Source organism: Silene latifolia, chromosome 11, assembly GCF_048544455.1.
Source record: "Silene latifolia isolate original U9 population chromosome 11, ASM4854445v1, whole genome shotgun sequence".
Taxonomy (NCBI): domain Eukaryota; kingdom Viridiplantae; phylum Streptophyta; class Magnoliopsida; order Caryophyllales; family Caryophyllaceae; genus Silene; species Silene latifolia.
The window spans coordinates 170768785-170793677 of NC_133536.1; the positions used below are offsets into that span (position 1 = coordinate 170768785).

General features: G+C 36.2%; 2 protein-coding genes across 3 annotated transcripts; one reads left to right on the forward strand and one right to left on the reverse strand.

Annotated features, from left to right (window-relative positions):
- The first annotated feature begins 1729 nt into the window (after nucleotides 1-1729).
- On the forward strand, nucleotides 1730-12254 carry LOC141612072 (aminopeptidase M1). Its single transcript, XM_074430775.1, has 19 exons — nucleotides 1730-2186; nucleotides 2280-2425; nucleotides 3104-3206; nucleotides 3592-3778; nucleotides 3889-3982; nucleotides 4532-4685; nucleotides 4783-4887; nucleotides 4979-5095; nucleotides 5212-5325; nucleotides 6118-6300; nucleotides 6474-6729; nucleotides 6843-6964; nucleotides 7096-7193; nucleotides 8509-8686; nucleotides 10161-10275; nucleotides 10385-10452; nucleotides 11024-11098; nucleotides 11645-11722; nucleotides 11817-12254. The coding sequence occupies exons 1-19, from the start codon at nucleotides 1965-1967 to the stop codon at nucleotides 11997-11999; spliced, it is 2598 nt and encodes an 865-aa protein (XP_074286876.1). The 5' UTR covers nucleotides 1730-1964; the 3' UTR covers nucleotides 12000-12254.
- Nucleotides 12255-13024: 770 nt separating this feature from the next.
- LOC141612073 (uncharacterized) lies at nucleotides 13025-24642 on the reverse strand. 2 transcript variants are annotated; one of them, XM_074430777.1, is made up of 13 exons: nucleotides 24327-24642; nucleotides 22589-22763; nucleotides 22007-22090; nucleotides 21137-21378; nucleotides 19745-19985; nucleotides 19070-19149; nucleotides 17991-18075; nucleotides 17313-17444; nucleotides 17100-17213; nucleotides 15043-15090; nucleotides 14364-14448; nucleotides 13693-13743; nucleotides 13025-13594 (listed from the first exon to the last, which is right to left on the reverse strand). In XM_074430777.1, exons 1-13 carry the CDS (start codon nucleotides 24482-24484, stop codon nucleotides 13506-13508), a joined length of 1584 nt encoding a protein of 527 aa, XP_074286878.1. In that variant the 5' UTR covers nucleotides 24485-24642; the 3' UTR covers nucleotides 13025-13505. The 2 variants fall into 2 exon arrangements, with proteins under 2 accessions (XP_074286878.1, XP_074286879.1); XM_074430778.1 differs by lacking the exon at nucleotides 13693-13743 and having other exon boundaries at nucleotides 24327-24591.
- Between the last annotated feature and the right edge of the window lie 251 nt (nucleotides 24643-24893).

A 24893-nucleotide genomic window follows, 5' to 3' on the forward strand; every position in this document is an offset into this window, starting at 1 on the left:
GACCTCATACCACGACATATGAGTATATTAGTTTAGTTTTAGTACGGCGTTGTTCCCCCTCTCTATTTTCCGGGATCAAAACTCTGTAATTTCTCCCCCTTTATTCTTTAGTTTAATTCTAGTTTTTATTATCTCTTGCACATCTTAATCTCTACTCCCTTAATCCTTGTTCTTCTCTAATTATTGTTCTTTAATTAGTTTATGTTGTTGTTATTTAATTCTCTTTATAATATGCTTGATTTAGTTATTGCAATCGTTACAGTTAGTTTCATTGTTCCAATCATGTTTAGCTAATCCTCTCGCTAGGATTTAGGGGAATCAATGAATAGACGATAGTTGCTAAATAGGATTGCAGATCTGTTGCTGTTATCATGTCTTTGTTGTTATATGTAGCATTTATTGATGATTAGACGGTTAATGCGCATAATTGTTCTAGTTGTATTTGGCAAACTCTGACCTAGATCGGAAGATAGGAAGAAGTGAGACGTGCTACATTTCTGTAGGATACTCTAATGAGGGCGGAAGCTAAGACCCTGTTCTTTTAGACTTAATTTCAGTTCTAATAAGTTTAATTCAGCTCTATTAAGTTCAATTCAGTTCAGTTCAGCTCCATTCAGTTCAGTTCAGTTCAGTTCAGTTCAGATCAGATCAGTTTAGTTCAGTTCAGTTTAGTTTAGTTTAGTTCAGATTAGTTAATTCAACATTAATATTATTATTCTTATTTTATATTTTTATTGTTATCATTATTGTTATTATTATATTAATTTATTTATTATTGTTATTATTATATTAAAAATTATTTTTTATATTACTATTATATTTATTATTATTTAATTTATTAATATAATAATAATAATAATAATAAATATGTTATTAATAATATTAATAAAATTGAATATATTAATAAAATAATAATAATAATAATAAAAAAATATTAATACTAGTAATATTGCCATTAATCATAATGATAGAATAATAAATAAATACAATAAAGATTTGGCTGATAGTTGTAATTGTATTTGTAGTAAATATATTTACGTTATTCTTGCTGTGTAAATGGGTAAAAGATTACTTTTATGATATCAATTGTGGTCACTGATTGAGGTTTTATTTGTAGTAATTATTATATTCCAAAAGATCTCGAGTGATTGCTGCTCAACCCAGAAAGTTTCTTGTTGTAGTCATCCATATAATGTCCTTGATTGATCCAATCATATAAATTTCCAGTTTTACAGGTTGGTTAGGGATTTAATTTTGACGATGATTAAATAATGAGATAGGGGAAACGTGTTTGGCCCATGTAGTATGTTAAATAGGAAGACCCAATTATATAAGTTAATACAATTAGGCGAGTAAAAAAATGTAGAATCTTCTATTCTTTCGGTAGATAGATGATGCGTTTTGGTAGAGAGCCGGAGTGCACAACAATCCACCAATTTTAATAAAAAAATAAAAAATACTTCTAATTAGTACTCCCTCCTATTCTAAATAACTCTCCCTATTTACTTATTTGGCATACATTTATATTTATTTTAATCACCTCACCCCACAACAATACCTCATAATACTCCTACTTTATCTTATTTTAATCACTTTACCCCACAACAATCTTTATTTTAATCACCTTACCCCACAATAATACTTATTTTAATCACACAATACATTTCTCCTCTCCAATCTCCTACCCACTCCAATATTTATCATATAATACTCCCCTCCGTTAATTCCCGTGCCCTCCATTAAAAGGGAGAGTTATATAGAATAAGAGGGAGGAATTTTTTTTTTTTGACAACAGCTTCTAATTAGTTGCAACATGTGTAATGTGTTGCAAGGAGAAAGAGTGTCCTATATCAACATCAAAAACCATCTTAACTTCATAAGATAGACTTTACACTTTTGCCTTCATCTTATTTTTCTGCTTAAAAACCCAGGAAAAAAACGCACGCACACACACAAACCCAACAATGGCGTATTCTCAATTCAAAGGACAATCTCGTCTCCCCAAATTCATCATCCCTAAACGCTACGACATCTACCTCAAACCCGATCTCATCTCCTGCAAATTCGACGGTGTCGTTTCGATCAACCTCGACGTCGTTTCACCCACAAAACATGTTGTTCTCAATGCTGCCGATCTTACTGTTGACTCATCTTCTGTTTCCTTCAAACCCAGTTCATCTTCTCAGGTGATCATCATTACCCATTTTTTCTTCCTTTCTAAATCATCAAGTTTTGATCTTTTCTTATTATTTTGTGTTTTTTTTGTGTGTTTGTTGAAGGAATTGAAAAGTGTAAATGTGGGATTGATTAAAGAAGATGAGATATTAGTTGCTGAATTTGGTGAGGATCTTCCTGTTGGAGTTGGGGTTTTGAGCATTTCTTTTCAGGGTACTCTGAATGATCAGATGAAAGGATTTTACAGAAGGTGTGTTTTTATATTAATGTTAACGTTATTGAAAGACCGTCTCACATCGAAGCGGTTTTATACAATTTTATTGAAAGACCGTCTCACATGAGAATTAATGTTTTATTTGTTTTAGCTTTAGTTTGAAAGGATTTTATAGAAGTGATTGAAAGGATTTTATAGAAGTGATTTTGTACTATTGGGTATGTTGCATGAATTTATAATTAGCAGTAATGACATGCATCAAACTTTGTTTCGTTCCAATGGAGTCAAAAGACTCATTACAAAGCAAAATGGACCACTAAACTGGCTGCTCTTCTTTATATTGTGAGTGAAGTAGCAGTCCAGTTCTTCGATGTAGTTTTCGACACATTTTCATCTTGGGTCATTCGGAAACAACCTCTTTGTATTGCTAACATAATGGTAAGGCTCGGGAACCATGATGCACTGAGGTAGTGTTCTTGTTGTAGTGTCATATTGTGTAGTGACATATTGACATGCATCAAACTGTCAACTACTTGTATCAGTTGTATTCACTGTTAGCCAATCGAGTTTAGCTCAGTTTAAACTTAATATTCCATTATCTCTCCTTTGATCCTAAATTACAGTAGTTTTAATTTTGTTGTTGATGTTACCCCTTTGGTGTTTTTGTTAATTGTTATTCTTTATAACTGTTTGTTATTCATGATGATGTTTCAGTAAGTATGAGTTTAATGGGGAGAAAAGGAACATGGCAGTAACTCAATTCGAGCCTGCAGATGCGAGGCGATGCTTTCCATGCTGGGATGAACCTGCTGCAAAGGTATTATGATTTTTTTTTAAAATGTCAGCAACTATCTTCGCAACCATGAGAAGAAAGAAAATGACCTTTTTCATGAGATTAAAGTAGCTGAAGGTTTGGATGGTGGAACTTAGAGATCTATTTGCAGCATCAATTTGTTGACAGTTCATTTAGTGACCATTGTTCTCATGTCTCGGGAATATAATTAATTATTTAATTGGTGGATGGACATAATATTAGAAACTCCCTCTTGTACTTTAGGTCATTAGAAGAATATAGAGCAGTAGGCACCAGATTGAAAAAAAATGCACATTTATATCACTTATATTGAACTGCCATTCTCGGAGAAAATCAATTTGTCTGCTAGCTTTAGCGCCATCACAATTATTTTACTGTTTATGTTCAGGCTACATTCAAGATTACCTTAGACGTTCCATCCGATCTTGTGGCACTTTCCAATATGCCTGTTATTGAAGAAAAGAAACAAGGGGATCTTAAGACAGTATACTTCGAGGAATCGCCAATTATGTCGACATACTTGGTTGCTGCAGTGGTGGGCTTGTTTGACTATGTGGAAAGTCACACCTCTGACGGTAGTCTTGCTATTCAAATCCTTTATTCTCTACCTCCACTGTGCTCTCTGTCTACTACTCTACTGAACCGTTAACATTGACCACATTACTCGTATCACTTGTGTACTCAGGTATTAAAGTTAGATGCTATTGTCAAGTTGGCAAGGCTGATCAAGGAAAGTTTGCTCTGGAGGTTGCTGTTAAGACACTTGAATTATATAGAAAGTAATTTTTTTCATCTCTTACCAGTAGACAGCATGAACTCTTGTGTTTTATATTGAAGAAAGATTGCCTAGCCTTCCCTGTAATGTTATGTTACTCTCAATGAGGATCCTTTGTCCCATTTGGGGTCCCATTCTGTGCCCCACTCCATACACATTTTGACACATCAACACATTAGCATATTTATTGTATATTTTTTATTTGCAACAAGTGAGGTGTCAAGATGTGTATGGAGTGGGACACAAAATGGGACACAAAAGTGGGATAGAGGATCCTCACTGATGTTACTCTGACTCTTCATATTACCTCACGTTAGTGTGTCCAACACTTCCACTCTACATGAGTAGGACACTTGGTCACTTCATTGCGAGCTAAAGCCATGAGAATTTTTCATGAAATAGTGAAGTCCGACACCTAGACACGTACTTGTGTGCGTATCAAATATTTCTAATCCTGTTCGACTGACATAAGTGAACTGTTGGAGCACACTTTGTTTTCGCATAACTGTCACATTACCATTTTATTATTAATTTGTTTTTTATAATATGAAAGGTATTTTGATGTGCCTTACACCCTTCCCAAACTGGATATGGTTGCCATACCTGATTTTGCTGCCGGTGCTATGGAGAACTATGGTTTAGTCACCTACCGTGAGACTGCTTTGCTGTATGATGAAAAACATTCTGCTGCTTCTAACAAGCAAAGGGTAAATTTTTGCTCTGCTAGATAAGCAGTGCAACTTAGTTGGTCCAATTAGTCGTCTTGCATCACCACTTCAATGACGTTGTTTTCTCTATCTGTAGGTTGCTATCGTGGTTGCTCATGAGTTGGCTCATCAATGGTTTGGAAATCTTGTGACCATGGAGTGGTGGACTCATTTATGGTTGAATGAGGGATTTGCCACATGGGTACCACAAACTTGATACTTAGTGATTTTTTCTTTTCTAACATTGAATTGGTTTTGGACGTATAAATTACCAATTCACTGTTTATCTTTAGGTATCATACTTGGCAGCCGATGTTTTGTTCCCAGAATGGAATATATGGACTCAGTTTCTCGACCAGACAACTGATGGTCTTAGACTCGATGGACTCTCAGAATCACATCCGATTGAGGTGTGCTTGACATATTCTTGCTAATTTCTCACGCAGATACTTGACTTTCCCCTTTTGTGGTGATCATCTTAAAGCGAGCGTTGACGCACTGTCTTAAATTCGTTCCATCTTTTCAGGTGGAGATAAATCATGCGAGTGAAATTGATGAAATATTTGATGCTATTAGTTACAGGAAAGGTGCATCTGTCATTCGGATGCTACAAAGCTACCTTGGAGCAGATATTTTTCAGGTATTGACTTCTTGTCTAAATGGGGCACATGCTGTCTTGTCTTATCTGACATTTCTCCTTATAAATGTACATATGTTCAGTCGACTATATAATATAATTTTCGTTGCTGCTTCTCAAGATGTCTAGATTCCAGAACTCATTCTTGGACTTATTTGTATTCCCGGATTTTGTTTCATTATCATTTGTGTGTGTGTGTGTGTGTGGAGGAGCAACCTGGTCTTGGTACAATGATTGATAGAAAACAGAATAGCCTTTTACACTTTTTTTTCTGACAACGATGAACTGTAATATATATAAAAAGGAGTACAAAGACATACAACATTTGCCTAGCCAGTAGCAAGGCTTACCGACCAGAATTGATGATTCTTTACAAGCCTACGAATCTGGTTAATAGTATGAAAAAGGTAAACGGGGACTGGCATAGGAGAAAAGCCGGAACTGAGAGTAGTTTCTTAGATGTCACATGGAAAGTGCCAAAGTGGCATACACAATATTCTTGTCGAGAGCAGTTTGCATCATTGCAAGTAGTACATCAGCTGAAACATGGAAGAGAGACGAAGCATTATTCTTGAAAATTCATAACTACCCAGCTATGTAGGTTGTTTAGCAATATATTAATTCCATTACTTTTCAAATGATTTTCTTTATGTGATTGAAACATGGAGTTTGATAGATGTTCAACTCTCCTTTCACCTTATTAGCCGAGTCGGGGATAATGTTGTACTTTCAGTTATAAATTATAATGTTGCAGATTCTGTTGTATATATGATGTTGACTTTCTGCTGTTACCAGAGGGCCCTAGCTTCATACATAAAGAAGTATGCCTGCTCAAATGCAAAGACTGAAGACTTATGGGCTGTTCTTGAGGAGGAATCTGGTGAACCTGTAAAGCAACTAATGAATTCATGGACGCAGCAAAAAGGTTATCCTGTTATCTCTGTTAAGATCAAAGATCAGAAGCTGGAATTAGATCAGGTATACTTCACTTCCACTTCAATGAATTTTCTTACAGTTTATCTTGTTATTTTTTGGTAGTTTTCTTGTTATTTTTGGTAGTTTTCTTTAGTGTATGTGATCTTGTTGCCTTGTTGGTGTAGTTTCTGTCTCACATACATTGCCAACCTTACTGATTCATGAATTCAATGCAGTCACTCTTTTTGTTGAGTGGTTTGCCTGGAGACGGGCAATGGATAGTCCCAATCACATTAAGTTGCGGTTCCTATGATAACCGTCAAAGTTTCCTTCTAAAAGAAAAGTCTGGAACCATTGATGTTAAAGACTCAGCTTGGATCAAACTCAACGTGGATCAGACGGCATTTTATAGAGTAAAATATGATGAGAATCTCGAGGCTAAACTTCGACTTGCTATAGAGAAGAACGAGTTGTCACCTACAGATAGATTTGGTGAGATTAATGTCTTATACTCTTATATAGTTGTATGACTTGTATCCACATCACCACATGATGATTTACTCAACATTGAGATCTTTATTTGACAGTATTACTCTGATCAACAGGTATTTTGGACGATTCATTTGCATTGTGTACGAGCGGCAGGCAGTCCCTGACTTCCTTACTGACTTTGATGGGCTCTTTCAAAGAGGAAACTGATTATACTGTCCTCTCCCACTTGATCACTGTAATTTTCAACTCTATATTCTTTAAAGCTAAATAGTCGATGTCATGTCTTGAATTCGTTTTGTTCACTTGGGTTCCTAGTTGAGTAATTAATTTTTGTTTATTTCTTAACTTTGTCTCCATTCCTTGTAGATAAGCTACAAAGTTGTGAGAATAGTTGCTGATGCTACTCCAGAAACACTTGATAACCTCAAAAAATTCTTCATCAACCTCTTCGATTATCCAGCAAGGTGATCTTTAATATTAGTTGGAGATGATTTTTATTTCTTGCATGGACTAAATGGTTTTTAAAAGTGCATTTCTATTATTTTAGAGGTAATCTGGTGTACGGATGAAGGTTCCCATATATCTGTATGTTACCTATACCCTCGTGTACTCGTATGTTAGTTATAAAAAATTTACGGCGAAGAAGAAAAATTGTAGCAAATGTCTATACCATTTAGATTTTGATAAGCAGCAAAACTCAAGATGCTATCCTTTATTGCAAGTTCAAGCATTGCTAATGGAACTGACTTGACTTTTTTCTGAGGGTACACAAATTAATGGATGTGAAGGATCCTTTATACATTGATTAATGGATGATAGCTTATGTTGTATCATCCTCGATTATCATTTCATTTCATATTCCTAGAATTTCATGTGACTTATATTAATCGAGCCAACAAAGATACCTGATTCCTTTTGTGTTATCATTAGTCTAGAATAGCATTAGACATGTCAAACGGGTCGGGCGTGTATTCATGTTGAGGTTAGGGTCATATTGGTCGGATCAAATACGGGCCACGGTCCGAATAGGGTCAAACCGTCAAAATACAAGTCAAAAATACTTCTGCACGTCTGTGATTTTCTATTTTTAAAATAAAATAAAAATTAAGATTGAATCACTTTATATAATATTTTAATTATATTCATTGCCTAAAGTATTTATTTTGAAACAACTGTAAACATTGACTTGTTTTGATAATTATATTTATTAAATGATAGGAGTATATATGTATATAAAATTCAACTGTAATCATTTTTGTGATTTTGAGTATTGAAATGAATGCTTTTTTTAATAATTATTTCACATATAGTACATAAATATTAATATTTTAATACGTTTTAAAAACAGCCATTGTTTTTCTTTGTATATGTTTTAAATTTACATTTAACATAAACTTATCTTTCACCAATAGGATCGAACAGGTCGGGTCGGGTTTTGACCCTGAAATAATGGGTCATTTTAACTTCCACTTTTTTTTTGGTTGCGGGTAAAGATTTACGGGTCTTGATAATGAAAAAACGGGTATTGGTTGGGTATATTATAGTACATTTTGAGGTATTTTTTTAATATAAATTTTTTCATATAGACTTTTAGTTGGCATCCTATCTATTGTTGGATGACGTATCACAGTGGCACGCTAAAATGCATGTCTGTGGTCTTCTCTCACTCAAAGGACTTAAGTTAAAAGTTTGACTAAGGTTTGCTTGTGAAGCCTTAAGAATTTTATTGTACTAATACTTTTGTGATTATTATTGAGTTACCCATATATTATATTGTAGGAAACTTGGGTGGGAGCCCAAATCAGGTGAGAGCCACTTGGATGCCATGTTGAGAGGGGAATTATTGACAGTACTTGCAGAACTTGGGCATGAAAATACGCTCAACGAAGCTACTAGGCGCTTTGATGCATTCTGTGCTAACAGGGATTCTCCCCTTCTACCACCTGATACTAGAAAGGTATTTTAGACAGTTTGCTTGGTACGTTTCTAGTTTTCTACCTATCTACTATCGTCAGACGTGTATTAGAGTTTAGTTTTACCTCATTTTTGTATGAATTTATAAAAGGACTTACTTGCACTTGCTCGAGGCCCCGAGCATTGGACATGTTGACATATACATTAAGGATATAGAATTGTAAGAGTGACATAGGTACTATTCCTGTGTTGTGTGATTGTATCTACTTGTGGGTGTTGAATGATCAGTTGTGTTAACCCCAGATTTTATGCTCTTTTAACTGGGGGTATACACGGAAAGTTCTTTTAGATGGCGTTGGTTCACATAGTGTCATGGGTTGGATTATGGGAATCAAACGAGGCTGGCATGGGTTGGACCTTGATTCCTATTACCAAGTATTTGGTTCATTTTTGGACGAATCGGTCAGCCAATCAATTTTTTTAATTATTTTTTTTTTAAATAATTCACATAGCAGAACTTTTTTTATATAACTATCGGTTTTATAAAATCAGAGAATTTACAGCATAAAAGAACTTCTGTAATAACTAACATTTATTCCCAAAATTACAAATAATTATCATATCTAAAGAATAAATTCTCATGCAACATTGTTCAAACTATTACAGAAAATGCTCTCCATTATTATAGTAATTACAAAGATAAAATCTTATTTACAATTGAAATGTAAATTACAGGCATTAAAGCTTGTGGAGTTAAGCATCGCCTTTCTTTGTATCAAGATCAAGCCATACTCGTCAATTTTTTTTTATAACCTAGGAAATGTTGCATAAAACTAGCATTTGTATTTTTGCAAATAACTTACTGATATGTCTTAGTTTTTGACTTAGGAAGGCAAATAGCGTGCTTTTGTTTTATTATTTTGTGAAAAATAGATGGTCTGCTTTCCAATAACTAGTGTGGTTGATAGTAAGGTTTTTTTTTTCCCCTTCTTTTCCCTTCTAACGAATTATAAATTTGAGGGTGGTATACTCACCTTCCTCATTGGCTATCAAAACCCCATACCTCATGGGTTTGAGGTATGGATTCAAAATATAAAAGCAATCACTAGGTATAATTTTAGACCATTCTAACTCCATACCTCATCATCCTAGTCAGACTTATGAATGATCTTTGATATAGTAACCTTCTCTCAAGGACAAAGGTGCCTCTCTTTATCGACTTATGGCATAGGGGAAAAGTAGGTACCTCGTAGTTAGTAATCGATACTCACTCTTCACTCTTCATTTGTGTTTGAATGTTCATGTTTAACACTCAACCCCAGGATGGGTAGGTGCATTTCTAAGCTAAAAGAGCAAAAATTGTTTCTACTTTTAACTGAACCATGGTTCCACAGGCTTTTTTTTTTTTTTTTTTTAATCACTTTGTATACCCCCTCCTTTCCCGGTGTTTGTAGAATGACTAGAATCTATTTCTCCCCTAATATAAAATCTATTGGTTTATTTCTACTTCATCACAGGCTGCATATACAGCTGTGATGCAAAAAGTCAATGGGTCGAATAAGTCAGGATATGAAGCTGTTTTGAGAGTATACAGGGAGACAGATCTAAGCCAAGAGAAAACCCGCATAATAGGCACGAGTTCACCTCACTTTTATTTTCTGATACTTTTGTTACCCCTAGTTTGACCTTTTAACTTGTTTTCTGATTCTTGCATTTGTGTTCTTCCGTGATGTTTCTGTAGGTTCGCTAGCAGCTTGTCCTGATGCTAATGTTGTTCTTGAAGTTCTCAATTTTTTGTTGTCCCCTGAGGTAAGCCGTAACATATAAATCTAGTACTCTAGCTCCTTTGTCTCACACATTTGTTTATGTATTTCTTTTTTGTTTGCCTCAGCCATTTGTTTAGGTGTCCTATTTTGTTAAGTTTTTTTCGTCAAAGAGATTGCTGTGCCGTCGTTTTATTTCTAAGTTTTATTCATGTGACTGGTGGACCCTAGTACTGGAGATGTCATTGAGATGGACTGCACCTGTTCTATTGATGCACAAGAGCTAGATATTGTACCCGCCGTGAACGTTGTACCCTCCCTGGGAGGTTTGGTGGGATTGGAGTTTGCATCGTACCCACTTTTTACTCTCCTGTCCACCACATATTAAGATACTTGATACAATTATGTCTATTTTATAGACTTGGTAAAGTAACCATACCCGCCTACCCTATAGTTAACACTAAAGCAGCCATTATTAATTCTCCTAATCCATTTGCATGTGCTTGCGATTAAAAAACAATCCAAAAGCAAAATGGATGAGACTCATGAGAGGGGTAAGGTTTGTACTATAATTGGTATCGTAGATTGCTTCTTTTAAATAATTTTGATTACGATAGGTTCGAAGTCAAGATGCAATTATTGGACTTGGAGTCAGCATGGAAGGGCGTGAAATAGCTTGGAAATGGCTTCAGGTAAGAACCTCAGCTTGTTACATAAAACACTTAACATACCTTTAAGATATGACCTTTGTGCGCCTTGTAGTTGTAGTCTTGTAGATAAGTCCCAAGGCACTGTTCCCTTCCCTTTGCCACATTAGCATGAGATGTTACTCATTTACCTGTTAGGCTGTTGTCCCTTTCTTAAGATCCTAAAAGAGTCTTGTCGGGTGGAATTTTATTTTGATAATACAAATTTGTTTGAAAAGATACGTGGGTGTCGCTTTCTCCACATTCCTTGCACATCATTGTCACAGCCCTCAGTATATCTTGATGCGCTCACACGCTTTAAAACTAAGTTTGTAGGAGGGAAATTGTATATCCAAGTCCTTCCCTCCAAATCCCGACCCATCTTGCTAACCAAACAAGAGAATCACTCTTCTTCCCTTATTCTCTAAATCCCTCCATCAACAATCTTTTTATCTATTCTTTTAGCTGTGTAGTTTTTTTTTTTCTTTTGCATGTCAGTACCTCTTATTTGTTTATTATAGCTAATTTGTCATCATGAATGATTTCTCGCAGGATAACTGGGATCATATATCAAAGACATGGGGTTCCGGTTACCTAATTACCCGCTTCATTAGTGCGATTGTCTCCCCTGTAAGTTTTCTTGATCAAATTATCTAAAACAAGTACACCTTCGGATGTCTACATTTTATTGATATAAAGGTGACGATTTTTGGCCTTTTCCCAGTTTTCCTCAATCGAAAAGGCGAAAGAGATAGAGGAATTCTTTGCAACTCGAATGAAACAAGCGATTGTAAGGACCTTGAAGCAGAGCATTGAAAGAGTTCATATCAACGCTGGGTGGGTTCAGGCTGTCCAAAAAGAAACTCATCTAGCTCAAGTCGTGCTTGATTTGTCGCAAAGAAACTGATGTGGCGCACTCTTGTGCTGCAAAGTCTAATTTCGATTATGCCCCTTGTTTCTTTACAAGGGGTGTAATCAGAACAACTTCAGTTTGGTGAACAGGCTTTTCTTGATGGGGCGAGGCTTGTAGAAGTTCATAATTTAATTTTTTTTTTTTCTATAGAAGACAGATCAAAGTATCTTTTATCTTATTTTGGGAAGCCTCGGTTTGTTGCAACAAGAACTTGTGTTGGAAATTCGAAAAGAGCTATGTTGATTATTGATGTTTAGTTGGGTCTAGATAAGTGTATCGATTTGATGGGTTTTGGTATATTTTCTATAATGGGTTGTTCACATGGTTAGAGAGGATGGGTTTGATGTTGTTGGTTGGGAAGGAAGTGGTGACATTCTTCTTTTAATGTGCATGCTGTTACAATCAGTTAATTTGCTCTTGTTCTTAGTTAGGCAGGCCATTAAAGTTTCATTTCTTCCCTCTTGTGGCGTAAATACACTTTGTTCTTGTCACTATGTAGCTCATATATAGTGGCATTTGAGAGATGGACTGTTGTCGAAGATGCCCAACTTCACCTGTTTGGTTATATTATATGTTTCTAAGTTATATCCAGTAACGGATGTAATAAGGGTTTCGAGAGCCCAAACGATGTGTAATTGCATTTTTTATTGTTGGCAAAAAGAAAAAGAAAAAATAGGTGAACAGAATTCAGGTGCAAAGTTTGATACTGTTGCCTGTCGGTAGCTTTTTGGGACAATCTAAACCAATGGTCGCATTTCTCATTTGTTTTAAAATTAACTTATTTACCCCTTACTTTTTGAGACAATCCAATCCGAAGGTAACATATCTGTACACACTTTCATGCTTTACAAATCAACTGGATTTTTCAGAGAGTTCACCTCAATATTTCAGTTGGATGAAGTGGAAATTCTCATTTTTATCATAGCTAATACTAAAAACGGTGTTTCACTTCACATCAAGGATCAAAGTATCAAACTTTATCTCATACACTAAAAGGCTCAATTTTCTTAACTTCAAACTTTTCAATAAGCTTCGGGATCATATCTAAAATCACTTGGATACAAACATTACAATGTATGTTTTTGGAACCTACATAGTGACCAGAAACTGCCACTAGAGATGGCGTTACATTAATCCCTAAAGTAGCCAACCTGGGCAGTCAGGACCAAACTTTATACGTACCCATAATCTGGTATCTACCCAAGTAAATACTAAGAAATGGTGGAAATGGAGAATATAAAATAATAAAAATACAATATGAGCAGAACAAAAATCTCTCTATTACTCAAGCCCCTTCTTTTCAATTTCAATTCCGCCAAACTAGCCCTGTAGCGGGTTACCTTGATGTTTCTTAAATACTGTACACATAGGAGGTGGTGGCGGTGGCACCCGTGGTGGTGGTGCAGAATACTCTGCAGCCAGATAAAATGCCACCACATTTTGGTAAAGCCCCAAAATTAGGGCATAAATTCTACAAGATTGCCACCTGCTCTTATTAATTTAGGGGGACATACAATCGTCAGCCGTTGAAGGCATACGTACGTCCATTTCCTCTGCATGGTTTGCTGAATAGTCCGTCCCATTTTCGCCTGCAAATATAACATGTCATTGAATGAATCAACAGCTAGGATTTTAAGAAAACCTCGGTAGAGGCGTTGAGAATATTTGCGAGGAGAAAGGTTATTACTAAATATTGAATCCAGTGATTGTCGTTTAGGTGATGTGCTTCCTTTGCGATCTACATTTTAAAACAAGGTCGTGAAGCTAAAAACAATGATAAGAAAAATAAAAAAGAAATAGATCAAAAGGAATGTGAAAGATACAAAAGAAACAGAAGAATTTTCCAAGCTACTGTACTACAAGTCAAAGTAAAGATGCAGCTACTTTCAAGAATAAATTACATATACGGAATTTCGGAGTATTCTACTTAGTTTGCAGGCACCCTCAGAGATTATGTTCATTCAGGTTCCCCTACGGTGTTGAAGAGGAATAAAAAGAAAATGGCAACTTTATGTGTTTGACTGATGATTGGACTGAGCCTTTATTAAACTAGTTTATTTTTATCAGAGTCAAAGGTGAAACTCTCATCCTTATGTGAAACTTTAAAACACATGCCAATTTCCCGCTCAAAGCACATTATTATCTGCCTACACAGGGTTAGCTCTTATATGCACAAAGATATCGGTAAAAAAATCGAATAGAATTTCTACTGCAAGCATCAAATTTATCTCTATATCATCATCATATGAATGTACGAAGAACATATTACATGACCACACCAACTCGCAATTGTCATGAGGCCTATGACAAGTTGATAACATAAATGTAGCAACAAATGTCCTGGATGAAGGAGCATACCAGTAGAAGGATGCAACCCTTTGATAGCATGAAAATTCTTGTATGTATAGCCAACAAAGCTTAGATCTTTTGGCGTTAAGTTCATCTGTTAGAAGCCGAATAAGTTAATTTGTGTGAATAAATAAAGAATTTAATATTAGACCAGAATAGCCAGTTTATCTATTTTTGAGAGAGACTCTTTCTGTTGATGATTTAGATTAACCACTAGCAAACTGTAGCCACTTCACATCTCGTTCAGCTGGGGAAGGGTCAAGGCTTAAAGGGATAAGGACACAGGCTTATCCGAGAAGGTAGCCGGCCTGGGAATGGGTGTGGTTGTAGTGGGATGGAGAGTAAATTGAGGTGAAGATGTAACGCTATAAAGGTTTTCAAGTGAGTTTAGAAAAATAAATACTTACTAAATATCAAATGGGATGGAGGGAGCATCCACTAATTGGAACAAAGTTGATAGTTATGATGTTTCCACAAAGTGTAGGAGTTTCATACCTCCCCCCCGCCTCCAAAACTTGTGAATGTACTTTGTAACAGAGTGTTATGAATTTATATAGTTATAATGTTGGAATGAGAACAATACAACAAAATTTCCACCTCTTCTATCACAAACTAAGAGCTGAGAGTTGAGAGTATCATATACCAGCTATTGCTTTAAAAGAAGATGAATGGAATCAGACTAGGGTACCTTTCTAGAGGGTCCTGACCCAGATTTGGATGGTGTAGTGTTGTCCGCCTGAAAACAAAGCAAAAACACTTGCACGTTGTTACAAAAAGGGGATAACAGTAACTTGTAGGTGTATTAACTACCAAGTAAATAAGATTGCATAACTTTCACAACAACAACAAAGCCTTAGTCCCAACATAGGTTGGGGTCGGCTAGCATGAATCATCATCTGAATATAGGTTTGAATCCGCCAATATGGTCAAAGGTAGATAAACAAAGGAAAAGAAAACAGATAAATGGTAAACAAAACAAGTGTGTTTGTAAAAATAAAAATAAAAATAAGAAAAGCGTGAAAAACAAGTTTAAAGGTTAAAGTGGCAAAACGGATTTGTAAAACAAAAACGAGTATAAGTCGTTTTTTAAAAATAAAATAAAATAAATAAATATTTAAGTAAAAAATGATAAAAGATTGCATAACTTTTGCATACAAATATTTCTATTGGTAGAAAAGTTCACAATGTATTGTCAAAAATAATAACCCAATTTAATTGTCAAGGAAATAACACATCAACATCGCTCAATTGTCTCAACACAAGGTACGCGGAAAGACAATGTGTGCAACCTTACCTTTGCGCTCAAACATAGAGAGATTACTATTAAGAATGATTGATTAATATAAATTTTGTGCGTCTAAAGTTATACACCCTCCTCATTCATTTCTTCCACAATTCCTTTTTGGTCAATTTCTTTAATTTCTTCCATTTTCTCTTGTTGGTCTTAAATTTATCTCTCATGCATATGGCCCGCCTACATTTTCCCCTCTTTAATTTTTATTGTTTGATTATATATTTTTTTTTTGAAGTATTGTGCCATTTTGGAAGTGGAAGAAGAAATTGCGGTAAAAGGAGGAAGTAGATTTTATTGTAATTCTTTTGTCTTATTCCTTAATATAACTGCTTTGCTCTAACTTATATGACACATTTGATTAACAACAGACCAACCAAAAGTGACTCACAGTGATTGGATTGTTTCAACTCTCAAGTCTCAACTGAATCACTCCCCGACTGGTTCCAACAAGATAATATGAGTCAGAATCAATATGCTAACTCAAAATAATTATGTTTTGCATAAGCCAAAGAAATTTGATACCACAGATCAAGCACTGATGTGAAAAGTACTTCCTCCTTTCCATTCATTCCTATACATATTCCTATTTAGGAAATTCCATTCATTTCTATGCATTTCCTTATTGGGTAAGTTTTAATCCGCAAACTTACTATTATGCCCCTTACTATATACCCTTCATACAATCCCAAATTCCGACTCTCTGATCATCCATCACACTTCTCTTCACAACCACCACCACAGTACCACACCAACATTGTCCACCACCACCAGTCCTCTCCACCAAAACCAAACGCCCACCACCACGCTCATCACCGGCACACAGGCGACACCTTGTGCTACTGCTGGCCAAAACCGTCCAACTTCGGCAACCACCGACTGCGACGGAGTATAAAGATGCAGATCCGACCATCGTTTCTTCCTCTCCGGTGAATGGTACAGTAATCGCTTTTTGTAGATATGTGTTTAAATATAGAAGATAGAGAGGGGGTGATGGCGTCAGATGAGTTTGGTGATGGGAATAGTTGTCGGCGGTTGCCGATGGGGCAAGCGGTTCGCGGTTGTCGAATGCGAGATTTAAAGAAGAGGAGGGAGCGAATGTCGACGTCGGGGTAGAGTAGCGGGTCGCCGGCAACGCATGATTCCGGCGAGGGTGATGGTGGTGGTGGGTTAGTCATCAGGGTAGGGTGGTGCCGAGATAGGGTAGTACCGGTAGGCTGTAGCAGCCTGGTAGAGTGGTTGTAGCGGACGAGTGGTTAACGATGAGGCTTGGATGTGGGGACATGTGTGTTGTAGAGTTGTGTAGGGGTAGAGTTGTAAAACTTATTATAATAACACTTTTCCTAAAACATTGTGCCAAAAGTAAAATTATAGGAATGAGTGGAATGGAGGAAGTAGTAAATTTCGTCAAACAGAAAAAAGATGGCAACAACGAGATTAGGTCATTGGTATACCTCATCAAATTTCATGAAGTTCTGAGTATCCAACTCTCCATTGACCTGTGGTTTGTATGCTGCTTCCAATTCATACAGCTTATCCCACTCAACATCCTTAAACCATGGATGTGCCTGACCAAAAAAAAAAAATGTTTCTGATTAGAAACAACGCAGAAACAACGAGGGATAGAAAGAAACATTTAAAATTTACAGGTCAAACCAAAGGAGTACCTTAATATGTTCTGCACCTCCCGTGCCTAGTCGGTGATCAACATCACAAAGCAATCTACATATCAGATCCCTTGCCTCAAGTGTCAATTTTGCATCTTCTGGAAAATGGAGGTACTGCCTCCAGTGGACAATCTGAAATTGCATTGAAGAAGAAAAAAACACATCAATCATAGAACCCCAGGTAACATATTCCATTATTCTTTTCTATACACATTATCAGCATCTTAGTTTTTTTTTTTTTTTTTTTCGAAGTAGCAGATTGCCTAAAAAGAAAAGATAGTCGAGGTTCATATATCTTCAATTGGTATAATGTAAAGAACTGGACAAGAAATTACTCGTATCAAGGAGAAAAAGCTAGTTTCGAAAATCCCCAATATAGATCGAGATCATTTTCAATGTCACAGCTGTTGGATCGATATGCCTGGGCTAAAAAGCTACCTAAGTTATTGTAACATATCATTTTTTAATACTGACTGCATTCAGTAATTAACTCTCATTCAGATAAAAGAATGTCAGTATGTGACCTATGAGTCCATGACACATCACATAAACTCGGGTCAATTGGATTAACAATTGTCACCTGCCATTTGGTTAGTTGTTTTTCAGAAACTGATTAAAATTTTTGTATCATGAAATCCACACCTCCAATATTTCTCAACCGAAAGCAAAAGAACATACCTTTCTGCATGTCGTTATCGGGTCATCTGAGTAAAAGGGAGGATAACCAACCAACATCTCGTACATTATTGCACCCATTGACCACCTAAAAAAGATGTTAGTAAGAGAATAATTGATGAAAAGAGAAGTTCAGAATCAATAGTTCATTGAAACTGTTCAACAGCATGTTTGCTTGATCCAAAAACGATCTCAGAAAGCAAATTTTTCAAATTAAAGGGAAATATGTGAGAAATTTTAGAGTCTGTAATTTGGTTTCTGCAATCGTAATCCTAATTTTCAAAGCAAAATGTAGGTATCCAAACACTATCTTAAGAATTAACAATGCTACATTTTCCAGGCACCCTGAAATTTAATAGCTTCATGAATGCAAAATAGAGAAATTAGAAAATACGACAAGGGCACCTTCGACAATGGTGAACGACATAGCTATGACAGCTCTGGTTGATAATAATACTATCAACCAAAGCAGATCACCTGGTTACTCCAACAAAGCTAGTTGTGCCAGAGTAGGACATATAAACAGCCATTGTAAAGTCTAAACATACAAATGACTGCAGCGTTACCTCCTAACTAGTCAAAACTACAAAAAGACTCTTATGGATGTCCCATGGAAGAAACATATCTTAAATGGTATAGATCCATCACGAAACTAATAAAAAAGCACCAGGAGATTAAGGTGGAGAGCAATAAACATTAAGGGAACACATAAGCATAGACCAATGTACATTGACTAGCCATCAAAGCTCTCAGGTGTCTTTCCCTATTTATTAAAAATATTGATTAAAGAACCCTTGAAGGGAAGCCTTGGCGCACCGGTTAAGGTGTTGCTTTGTGACCGTGAGGTCACGGGTTCAAGTCCTTGGAGCGGCCTCTTGCCAAAACGGCAAGGGAAGGCTTGCCCCAATTACACCCTTGTGGTGGGACCCTTCCCCGGACCCTCGCCTAGCGGGGACGCCATCGTGCACCCGGCTGCCCTTTTTTTTTTGATTAAAGAACCCATCAATCACATGACAACAGAAACAATTGAGTTTGTCTATTATTAAAGAACAAAGATCATATCAGAGTGAAATAAAGCATACCAGTCACATTCGATTCCATATCCTTTCTTCAGTAAAACCTCAGGAGCAATATAGTCAGGTGTGCCCACAGTTGAAAAGGCCTGTTAAAAAGTGAAAGGTTTCGAGTCATGAGCTGGACAATGGTTACATGATACTGGAGCTTAATCATGGTTAAACATAGGGGATTAGCAATTTAGTATTTCATAGTGCAGGTTTTCCAGGCTCAGAGGGTGACACTAGCATTTACTAAAGTGAGACACAAAACTCAGTTGCAAGGAATTCAAAATGCCTTTATCAAATCAACAAAGATAATCAGGTACTAATAATAATTTTAATGAATGTGGTCATACCCTGGTTGGATACAGAATATCTCATATTACCTTAACAAAGATCACAATTATGATATACTGTTTACCTATAGATAATATGCTTTTTAAAAGGTGACAAAGCATATCTTGACACTCTAGAGAATTTCCTAAATCTAGCATACTTTTACATGTCAAAGTTACTATGAAGTATTTCACAAGGAACGTTGGCAAAATGTAATTAAAAATTTGGATTATAGAAGCAATCAAGCTCACTGTAAGACATCAAATCCTATACATTAATTACAGTGAAGTTGGCATTTGGCATGCATATAAACAAAAATATTGCCATCCACCACCTAAATTGTTGTAAAAGGCGTAATGAGAATACCAGTTTCCTCCTGTTCCTTTGCCAGTGCTGAAGTTGTTCACGAGCACTTCGCCAACTGTGGCCATGACCAGCATCAGGCAAGGATCCATCTATGTCCATTGATTCCCTAGAGGTGTCATCCATGGATTCATTTTCCTTGATTGTCGACAAGGTTGAACAATCAAGAGGCTTACAAAGGCCAAAATCTGAAAGCTTCATATGACCATTTTTGTCGAGAAGAAGGTTGTCTGGTTTGATATCCCTGTAAAGTATATTGAGGTGAATTGTGAAGTACCTGATCATACTAAAATAATTAAAGATACATATTAAATAGAGTAAATTATCAATTAGTCCATTTTAAAATACACTTTCTCAAACTAACTCCCTTTAAAAAAAAAAAAAAAAAAGAGAAAAAAATTACACCCAAAATATGTTGAAGTTTAGAAATTGCTCCCAAACCCTATTCTTGTGTTTCTATGACGAAAATGTCTCTGGTTTATTTAATTCCCATATTACTCCTCTACTCATCACAACCACCCACCCTTGAACCACCAACCACCACTGGACTCCATCGTCAACCAGCACAATCCCCCACAAAAACTCCACCATCGAACTCGCTAGAGTCCGGCACCACCATCCCTTAAACATCCAAACTTCAAACTCCAAACTCCAAACTCCATAGTCCATCACAGCCTTCTTTGACTACACAAAAATATCTTCCAACAACCAAACAAAAAAAAACCAACTACCCAAAACACCACCATAAATCGCCGAAAAATCATCCCCCACAAACGAAAGTACGAAACACCCTCCCCCATCCTAGTAAACCTTATATCTAGGATTCTCAAGGGAGGGATGGGTGTTTCGTTGGTGGGCATGGGTTCTCGAGGAATTAGGGTGGTGTTATGAGGTAAGGGACTCGGCGTAAGATGGAGCAAAGGCCGGGCTGTGGTGGCTGCTTCTGGTGGCTGGACGTGAGCTCGAAGTCCACGAGATTAGTGGTGACCTGTGGGTCACCAGAATGGAGGAGCAAGTGGTTTTCGGTGCCATCGTTAGTACGAGAGGGAATGGCTTAGGTGGTTGTTGGTGTTTTGGGTGGGTGATTGTGGTGGTTGGTGGTGGATGTCGGAGCCTCGGAGGTGGTTGGCAGTTGAAGTGTAGTCAGTTGTGATGGGTTGAGAATTAAAGAAATCAGGGGCATTTGCATCATAAAAACACAAAAATAGGAGTTCGGGAGCAATTTCTGAACTTTGACAATATTGGTGCAACTTTTAAACGTTTTTTTAAAAAGGGAATAAGTTTGAAAAAATGTGTTCTAAAAGAAGTAATTAATAATTTACTCTATTAAATATTCACATTCTGGAAGAGAATAACACTATGTTTTCCCCCATCAGATAATGAAACAAGGCAAACCTGTGGATATAATTATGTTTGTGAATGGATTCTATTGCCAGAACACTTTGTGCTATATAAAATCTTGCAACCTTCTCAGGTAATATGTCTTCCCTCATCAGAAGAGTCATCATGTCACCGCCAGGTAGATATTCCATAATTAGATACAGATATTCATCATCTTGAAACGAGTAATATAATTTTACTATGCAGTGACTGTCTACTTCAGCGAGTAAGTTCCTTTCAGCTCTGACATGTTCCACCTAAAAGCAATGGAAAGTTAAGGGTGAAACCAGATATTCATATTCCAACATAAAGTTAATTAGAATTTTGTTTAAAAAACTGCATTCAACAAAAGCTAAAAGCATTGTTGACTTTTCAGACTAACACACACGAGTAACTTGTCTATAGATAGCAATGAGCGTCCCCACTTTCTAATGGTAAGAGAACAGATAAATGGGATGAGGTCAAGAGGTTATAAATAGAAAGTTAAGACATCTTGCAAAGAAAGCAAAAACGGTTTATATAAAGTATACACTGTACAAACCAAGCAAAAGCACAGTACATCACAGTGCTGAAGTTCAAAATTTACAGAACAGGTTGAGGTTCTTCTTTAAACAGATGTATCATTGTCAAACTGAGATAAAAGAGCTAAAAAGTGGAACAGTCTAAAGGAATTGTATTCAAAACTAAACTAAATTTAAAACATAATCTCTGATAGAAACAGTAAGCCACGAAGGATGGTATTCGTGCACAGATGCAGCAGCAGCTCAAAGATACTTTAAAAGAAGGCATCACAATTTAATGACAGGTTGCAATCTGAGACAACCGTGAGACTTGAATCATCAGGAAATAACAAGGGTTAAAGTTACTACAAATAGAGGACGATACCTGTCCTCTGCTAAGCATTTCAGATTTCTTCAACTTTTTCATGGCATAAACATTCCCTGATTTTTTCTCCCGGCAGAGCTGAACCTGAAGCATGGGAATCCAATACAATATTGAGCTTGAAGTGGTATTGATACGGCTACAATCACATAACAGAAGTTCACTGCTATTAATTAACTTTAGAACAGTAAAATAAAGTGGATGCAATAAGTAGAAGAGACACGTCATCAGTTAACAGAGTTTATGAAGGCAATCTGCATGTCCAGTGATGATAACAAAATAACAACTCTCTCCGTTGGCCACTAGCACACTAAAGATAACATCAATTTAAACAGATCCATCCACCTCCATCGACATCATTGTTGGAAAGATATATACCATTATTCATCATAATTGAATAGGTTTAACAATATGAAATTTTTTAACTGTCAAACTTAATGCAGACTTTTGAATTGCCAATACGAACACACCACTGCAATTTAAGTATTGACGATCCACACAACAAGAACAGCTCAGGATTACAATTTACAATAAACCAGACAGAATGCTATAAATGAAATAAAACATTTAACTATCAACATTCACCTCACCATAAGCTCCTCTACCAATAATTGTTAGTAAGTCAAAGTCATTCACGCAAATTCTATTTCTTTTCAGCCGCATGAACTCTGTTTCCTTTCGCTCCAAGTCTCTAATCAAATTGATCTGCTCCTCCTCCGGTACATCTGAAGAAGCTAGTTTCTTTTCTAGAACCCATCGTCTACAGAAATAAGAAAGCAAGCCTTATAAGTGAGACAATTTACACAAATATAAATCATTCAGCATAAAAAACAACAGTCACGATAGTGACCGGCAACTTCTCAGGCACAGTAATCATATGAGCAAAGACATTTGAACAAGTTCAACAAGTGTCATAAGATTCTGCAGCACATCATTGAAATCCGCTCAATTATCTATGATCTATGGAATACATTATTCAGTCTTCTAGTACCTACTTAGATTTGTCGTTCCGAAATGAATATACAGAGGAAATACTGACAGTTTTGTCCATTATCTGAAGTACGCGGCTGACTGATCATTATCTTTACTGTACCACTTCAATTACCAGGAACTGTGTATCTAATAAAGGAAATCAGTCACTTTTATTGACCTACGTCCCTTAAATCTCTAATGTCTTCTAGGATTTCACATTATTCCCTTAAACAGAACCTTCCCTAACCTAAATCCCTTCATTTACTACACCTGACAAGTCAAGTTCGAATGTTTCCACAATGACATATTGAAGAGAAGTCACAAACTCACATTTATGATTTATTACCTTAGCAATAAGTTCTAACTTTCAAGTATATACATATCTCACCAAAATTATACATTTACTCTTCAACACTCATTTCCTCAACCTAACAGGCTACCACGAATATTATCGAAATCTTGAAACAAAAAGGGCATACAGAAAAGATAAAACCTTTGTTCGGATGATATATTTGAAAAAATCTAGAGACAATGATAGGAAATTTACAAGCTCAAGGAATATCTAGTTACAGTACCATTTTTTTATATTCATCCAAAATGGGATCTCGCTTCAACAGTCATTCTATGATCTATCGGAAAAAAAATCTCCAATACCTCACTAGTCAAATACAGACTATCAATCTATTTTTCACCCACATAAGTTATAACGGAAACTGATATACAAGAAGGTAGCAGTCGGCATTTCAGATGCAAACCTCTCTAAACCTCCAACACCTTCAATCCATCAACAAATTGAATACCCCCCTCCATCTCTTTGATTTCTTCCCATTAGACTTTTCGGGGTCAGAATTTCAAAATTTTGACCATACATATGTCAAAAAATTATTAAAGATGTAAAATATGATACTATGTACTAACATATCTACATTTGAAAAAAAAATAAAAAAAAATAAATAATTTCCCAATATTATATCTTGAATTGGACATGTCATCTTGAAGCCCTCATAAATTCAATTGGAAGTAGTCGAAGAAATAGAGGGAGTACCAAGCATCACCATCCCTCAAGTAACCTAAGTATGTAACCATTGCTGCTCCATCATTCTCGCAAACATATTTAACATCACCACAAACCTAAATTCTACATTCCACATTCTTTTATTACTCGTTTTCATCATTTACTCCAATTAAGATGAAGGTAGCACATTTATTAATGGAACAATTTAAGCAACTGAACTGTATTGAGATTGCAGATAACAATTACAAAACCAAAATCAAGCAAAATATACAAGGAAATCAAACTAAAAAGGATAAAAAAGGAAATACTGAACGAATTAAAATTTCAAAAAAGAACCTTTCTTTGCGCTCTTGAATGTTCTTCATTTGAGCACGATAATGATTCTCGATGAACTTCTTAGCAGCCTTGACTTTCTCCATGGTCAAACTCGACCCTAACACTTCTTCTCCTTCTTCCTCATCTTTTCTCTCTCCTCTTTCGTTCTCTCTCTCCATCTCCTTCGTCGTCGTCGTCTTCTTCTTCTTCTTCCTCCTCTCTTCGTACACTAAACTCTTCAGTCTTCACTCGTATATGTACGTCAGTAGAAAAGTAATCCCCAAATATATATACGGAGTATATTTTTTCTTCTTATAATCCCCAAATATTTTTCTTCGTTCGGAGGAGTGGGTTCGATCGGGTTGGTGGCGGCTCACACGGGCTTTGAAATGCCCGACCAGCTACTCTGATTGAATCGGGTCAGCCAGTTTATTTTTGCCAAGTTTAGCTACAGCCTAACCTACACAGCTAGGTGGGTTCAAAAGAACGGGTAAGCTGTAGTTTGGTGTACACCATTCTCTATTCCGGACCGATTCACTAAAATTACTATTTTTAGGGCATTAGCAATAGAGATTGATCATGAGGTTT

Excerpts from the sequence above, each read along its gene's own strand:
- LOC141612072 (XM_074430775.1), top strand. The coding sequence starts at position 1,965 with ATGGCGTATTCTCAATTCAAAGGACAATCTCGTCTCCCCAAATTCATC. Across the intron at positions 3,983-4,531 it reads ACACTTGAATTATATAGAAA|GTATTTTGATGTGCCTTACA; the intron begins GTAATTTTTTTC and ends ATAATATGAAAG. Across the intron at positions 10,453-11,023 it reads ATTTTTTGTTGTCCCCTGAG|GTTCGAAGTCAAGATGCAAT; the intron begins GTAAGCCGTAAC and ends TGATTACGATAG.
- LOC141612073 (XM_074430777.1), bottom strand. The coding sequence starts at position 24,484 with ATGGAGAGAGAGAACGAAAGAGGAGAGAGAAAAGATGAGGAAGAAGGA. Across the intron at positions 21,379-22,006 it reads AAATGCTTAGCAGAGGACAG|GTGGAACATGTCAGAGCTGA; the intron begins GTATCGTCCTCT and ends CATTGCTTTTAG. Across the intron at positions 13,744-14,363 it reads AGGGTTGCATCCTTCTACTG|ATCGCAAAGGAAGCACATCA; the intron begins GTATGCTCCTTC and ends TTTAAAATGTAG.